At 35.0% G+C, this 5,320-nt stretch overlaps 1 protein-coding gene across 7 annotated transcripts in view; it reads left to right on the forward strand.

The window, feature by feature from the left end:
* The window catches only part of LOC106878697 (guanine nucleotide exchange protein SMCR8), an 84,301-nt gene that overhangs the window by 64,628 nt on the left and 14,353 nt on the right, over nt 1-5,320 (forward strand). For all 7 annotated transcript variants that reach the window (XR_008263496.1, XM_052965761.1, XM_052965762.1 and 4 more), the window contains 2 exons: nt 1,248-1,368; nt 2,918-2,974. Coding sequence is in view for 6 of the 7 variants with exons in the window: in XM_052965761.1 (XP_052821721.1) it covers nt 1,248-1,368; nt 2,918-2,974 (178 nt within the window). In the remaining variant the exon portion in view is untranslated. The remainder of the gene's footprint in view (nt 1-1,247; nt 1,369-2,917; nt 2,975-5,320) is intronic.

Raw genomic sequence — 5,320 nt, forward strand, 5'->3', positions numbered from 1 at the left:
TAAGCCTAGTACTTATTCTATCGGTCTCTTTGTGCCGAACCGCTAAGTTACGGGGACGTAAACACACCAGCATCGGTCGTCAAGCGATGGTGGGGGGACAAACACAGATACACAAACACACATACATATAATATATATATATACATATATACGACGGGCTTCTTTCAGTTTCCATCTACCAAATCGACTCACAAGGCTTTGGTCGGCCCGAGGCTATAGTAGAAGACACTTGCCCAAGGTGCCTCGCAGTGGGACTGAACCCGGAACCATGTGGTTGGTAAGCAAGATACTTACCACACAGCCACTCCTATGTACTAAAAGATAAGGAAGAATAGAGGGTGGTAGCAACTATGGAAAACATTACCAAATCTTGAGATACAAGACTTTGAAGAAAAGTAAATGGCAGAGGAAATAGAAATCTTGTCTCAAAGTTTGCCACTAACTACTATGTCGATTCTTGTGATTAACTCAATTAACTCAATAACCTTTACTAGACCTCTCAAAATTCTGTGCTTACTGGGTAAGAGGAAGAGAATATAAAATTATTGAACAGCCTCTCAAAGTGTTAGTTAGGGCTGTAAACTTTTGTACTATCTTGTAGTGAGTATCTACTGGGAAAATTATTCATTAATACTCTCTCACAATTAGTAGTTGTATGTAATAGAAAGTATTTTCAGTAAATTGAAAGACTTTTACCCTCAAACTAGCTGTCTTTTCCAAATGCTTTTCGACATAATGAACTCCATGAAAAGGTACTCAAGAACCAGTTGGGGATGTTATAACACATTATACTTCTTACCACCCAATGTCTTGTGTACATTCAAGAATGAATTGGTATGTAATTCACATTGTGTGTTTCACTGATGGATGACATAATTATGTTAATAAAACAAATATAAAGTGAGAGTGGCACTTCTTTGCCGCTAAATATACTGTGGCAATTAGCAAATACATCATGTTATCTTTGCATTGTCCTTAGTGGGGTTTAAATTTGGGATATTAACATATTGGACAGTTGTTCAGTTTATTAATATCACAGAAATTCTTGTTATACTCACTTTCATGTTGTTAATATAACCAATATAATCAAGCAATGATTTGAGTCATTACATTCTGTTTAAAAGCATAGAAATTACTTGTTATAATAAGAATACTTAATGCATTTTCTAGTAATTTTAACAAAAACATTTTTGGTAAGAATACAAAAAAAAAAGCACTTATTTCTCACACATTTTATATTAAATCAGAAATCACAAGAAAGTGGTTATACCATGGTTGAAAAGACAGCTACAGTTGAAAGATTTAACTAGTTTTCGGCTAGTTGGTCTTTCAAAACGAAAAAATAACGCAATACCCCGTTCTATCATGGTGAGTCATTAATTCATCTTATTTTGAAAACTGTATTTCTTTCATTTGCATTTTCTCGGAATTTTACTCATGGTTTCTTAACAATGATAAATGGTTAAGTGAGGTGAAATATCATCTTCATTTTGCCTCCATTTTTCAGTGCTGACATGGGTTTGACAACAGCATCTTGCCACCTGTCTTGGACCCTCATTTCCTAATGCACACAACAACAGAAAAAAACCTTCAATCTCTGTAGTGTTTATCATGAGTTTGTACTTCCTATTGTCAACCACTTTATGCCATCGCTTGAGTATATTTTATCATGCCATCAGCACGAGAGAGATTGTCTGTCACAATTAAAGATAACCTTCTACTTAGTATCAAGTGGAGGCGCAATGGCCCAGTGGTTAGGGCAGCGGACTCGCGGTCATAGGATCGTGGTTTCGATTCCCAGACCGGGCGTTGTGAGTGTTTATTGAGCGAAAACACCTAAAAGCTCCACGAGGCTCCGGCAGGGGATGGTGGTGAACCCTGCTGTACTCTTTCACCACAACTTTCTCTCACTCTTACTTCCTGTTTCTGTTGTGCCTGTAATTCAAAGGGCCAGCCTTGTCACACTGTCACGCTGAATATCCCCAAGAACTACGTTAAGGGTACACGTGTCTATGGAGTACTCAGCCACTTGCATTTAATTTCACGCGCAGGCTGTTCCGTTGATCGGATCAACTGGAACCCTCGACGTCGTAAGCGACGGAGTGCCAACAACACTTAGTATCAAAGCTACTTCTCTCCTTGTCAGGCTTCCTTCAGTGTGGCTGGTAGTGTTTGTGCTTATTATTTATTTATTTATGTTCATAGATTTTACAGTTGGATGCCTTTCTTATGACCAACTACTTTACAGAATTTGACTAGATGCATTTTTATGTTTGTATGACACCTAACTTTTGCATCTGTCCAACATTAATACAATTACTGCCCAGTTAGTTAAAAATTAACTGATTTAACTACACAATGTATTATATATGATAAAGTCTTAAAATAATCTTTGTACAATTATTGCATATTTTCTTTTTTTTTCTGTAGGTATATGATTCCATGTTATTTTATTCTGAATAATTTTACTCTGTTTACATCTTGATTCAACCCCTTGCACCATTTCATTCACTTGTTCAGGAGAGCCCTTCTCTATCTCTACCCTTTACATTTATTCATTACATTGTACACACAACTCAGTTTTAGATTTGATATTCCTATATATAAATAAATAGATGTGTGCATTTTTCTCTTGTTAACAATTAACAAGGAAAAAATAGATAAATAGTTACCAGGGTAGATTCTTGTTCTTGGGTGGAAGACTTAATTTGTTGCCCTGTTTATCACCCGTTCAGTTTCCAGATGCCTTTGGCAGAATTCACTCAGTTACTACCAGTTACAGAGGCCTTGAAAAGAGTTTATGGCCTCTGCCCTTCCTTCACTAACTAAAGAAAACAATAAGAGCAGAATTATTTCATGATTATTTTTGCTATGTATTTGTAACTTCATTGTCAAAATATGTTTTTCTTATTTCCAGAACTATGTTAGTATTTTGGACTTAGAAAAACGTGTAGTATGTGCACCTATTTATGAGGTAATGTGTCATTTTATTTACAATTTTATTTAATAATAATCAATTAATATTCACTAATTAATTTACTTATATTTTGTGTCTATGTTAATGTTTCATACTGGTGTAGTTAATATAAAACTGCTAATTGTTTCATTTGCATAAATTCTAAATTCAGATATTTTAAGACTGAATAGCTTCTTCATAAATCAAAGTAGAATCGAAACTGCAATATCCTTTTTTATGGATGAAAAATTCAAATTATTTATTTCTTAATTGGACAGAGTGTCAGTTGTTCAGGGGAAAAAGAATAGTTGATTATATACACCCCAGTTTATTAAGTTTATTGATCCTAAAAGGATGAAAGGTAGAGTTGGCATTAACAGGTCTTGATGATGATGACTCATTAAAACATTACTTACATCATTAAGATGTCTTTGAAATGGTTATTGATGTAAAGTTTGGTAAACTCAGTTGCATAATAAAAGCAATTTTGCCTGATAGCTATTAACTTGATATTGTAACTTAATCACTTTGAAAAATCAGTCAACTGTTCACCTCTTTATGTAGAAGATACTGTAACACAAAGCAATCAGAAGAGCTCTACTGTAAGTACATGGGGATTACATTAACATGATATTCACTTTTAACAATCTATATATAATAGTTTCATACTGTTTGCTTTGTAGATGTGTATTTCTGTATGTAATGTATAAAATTTTAATATATTATATTTTGATGACTGTTGTACAACTGCTCTCTTTGTGTTTCATTAATTCTTTCATAAAAATCTTCTGCTTAACAAAGTCTGATTTTCACGGTAAAAAATTGTATTATTGATTATTATCAGTGTTTCTCTTAAAAAATTTGATATTGAAAGTATAGAAGTCTAGTTGATATTCTATAAAATGTGTATTTTATTTATACATTAAAATACAAAACCTTGGTTTCACTTCCCACTAAACTTATACCTTCCAGAATAGGCAGTTTCAGTTGGTTTGGTAACAATAGGGTTAAATAATGCAATACATTTTGTTGTTAACTCCAGGTGATCCCTAATCCAGCAGACCCATAATAAAATGTTCCAGTCTTGATCAACCAGTTTTTCTTTCACACCCTCAAAAAGGGGTTTGAATATTAAGATTTTTCAGTCTCATTGTGTGCTTCAGTTTACAATAGATTTCACAACCAGTTGGCTTATTTACATCTTACACAAAGCCACCTCTCTTAGTACCACTCCCTCTTCCAGCCCAGGGGTCTTTGTCTTACAAGTTACTTGGCAACCCTGTTAGTACCACATAAAAAACACCCAGTACACTTTATAAAGTGGTTGGCATCAGAAAGGGCATCCTGCCATAAAAACCATACCAAAGTAAACATTAGAGCTCAATGCAGTTCTCTGGCTGGCCAACTCCTGTCAAACTGTCCAACCCATGCCAACATGGAAGATGAATGTTAAATGATGATGATAGTATTTAGTTCTGAAGATGTGTTTGTATTGCTCATCTCTTGACATCAACCAGCTGTCTTTACAGAGGCAGGTTCTATGACATTATCAAAGTTTTATAATAGCCTGAAATCTTTTTTTACAATCTCTAATTGCTCAAGTGTAGATAAAGATGTGAAAGTACTTGGCTCAATGGTTAGTGTTGGGCTGACAATCATGAGGTAGTGAGTTTGATTTCCGGACTGGGCTGTGTGTTGTGTTTTTGAGCAAGACACTTTATTTCACATTGATCCAGTTCACACAGCTGTAGAAATGAGTTGTGATATAATCGTTGCCAAACTGTATTAGCCTTTGCCTTTCTCTTGGACAACATCGGTGGTGTTGAGAGGGGAAGCTGGTCTTCCATAAATAACCTTTCCTGGACTTGTGCCTCAGAGGGGAACTTTCTAGGTGCAACCCCATAGTCATTCATGACTGAAGGGGGTTTTTACCCTTTTACTCTAGATAGAGATAAGCCATCCTCAGCAGATTTTAAACTGATTACTGCAACAGTCTGTGGATCTGATCTTTCCTGGGTTTCTTTTAAGACGACTACATCTATATATATAAAAATGAGAATGTCTGTCTGTCTGTGTGAATCCCTAAAACTCGAGAACTACGCAACCAATTTCATTCAAATTTTACACATGCCTTACTTAGGGTTCCAGTTGTGTTTTAGTCAAAAAAAATTATTAACTTCTTGCAGAGTTCGAGCACACAGCAACATAATATCTCCTCCACTATTTAAGTATTACGTGTCAAAAGTGAAACAAAAACACTCATGTCAAATACTTTCACTTTAAAAATGAAACTATTCCACTAACTGAAACAATCACATTTCGATACTGTAGTGACAGATACTTTCACAGAGAGAGAGAGAGAGA

Source organism: Octopus bimaculoides, chromosome 2 (genome assembly GCF_001194135.2).
Source record: "Octopus bimaculoides isolate UCB-OBI-ISO-001 chromosome 2, ASM119413v2, whole genome shotgun sequence".
NCBI lineage: Eukaryota > Metazoa > Mollusca > Cephalopoda > Octopoda > Octopodidae > Octopus > Octopus bimaculoides.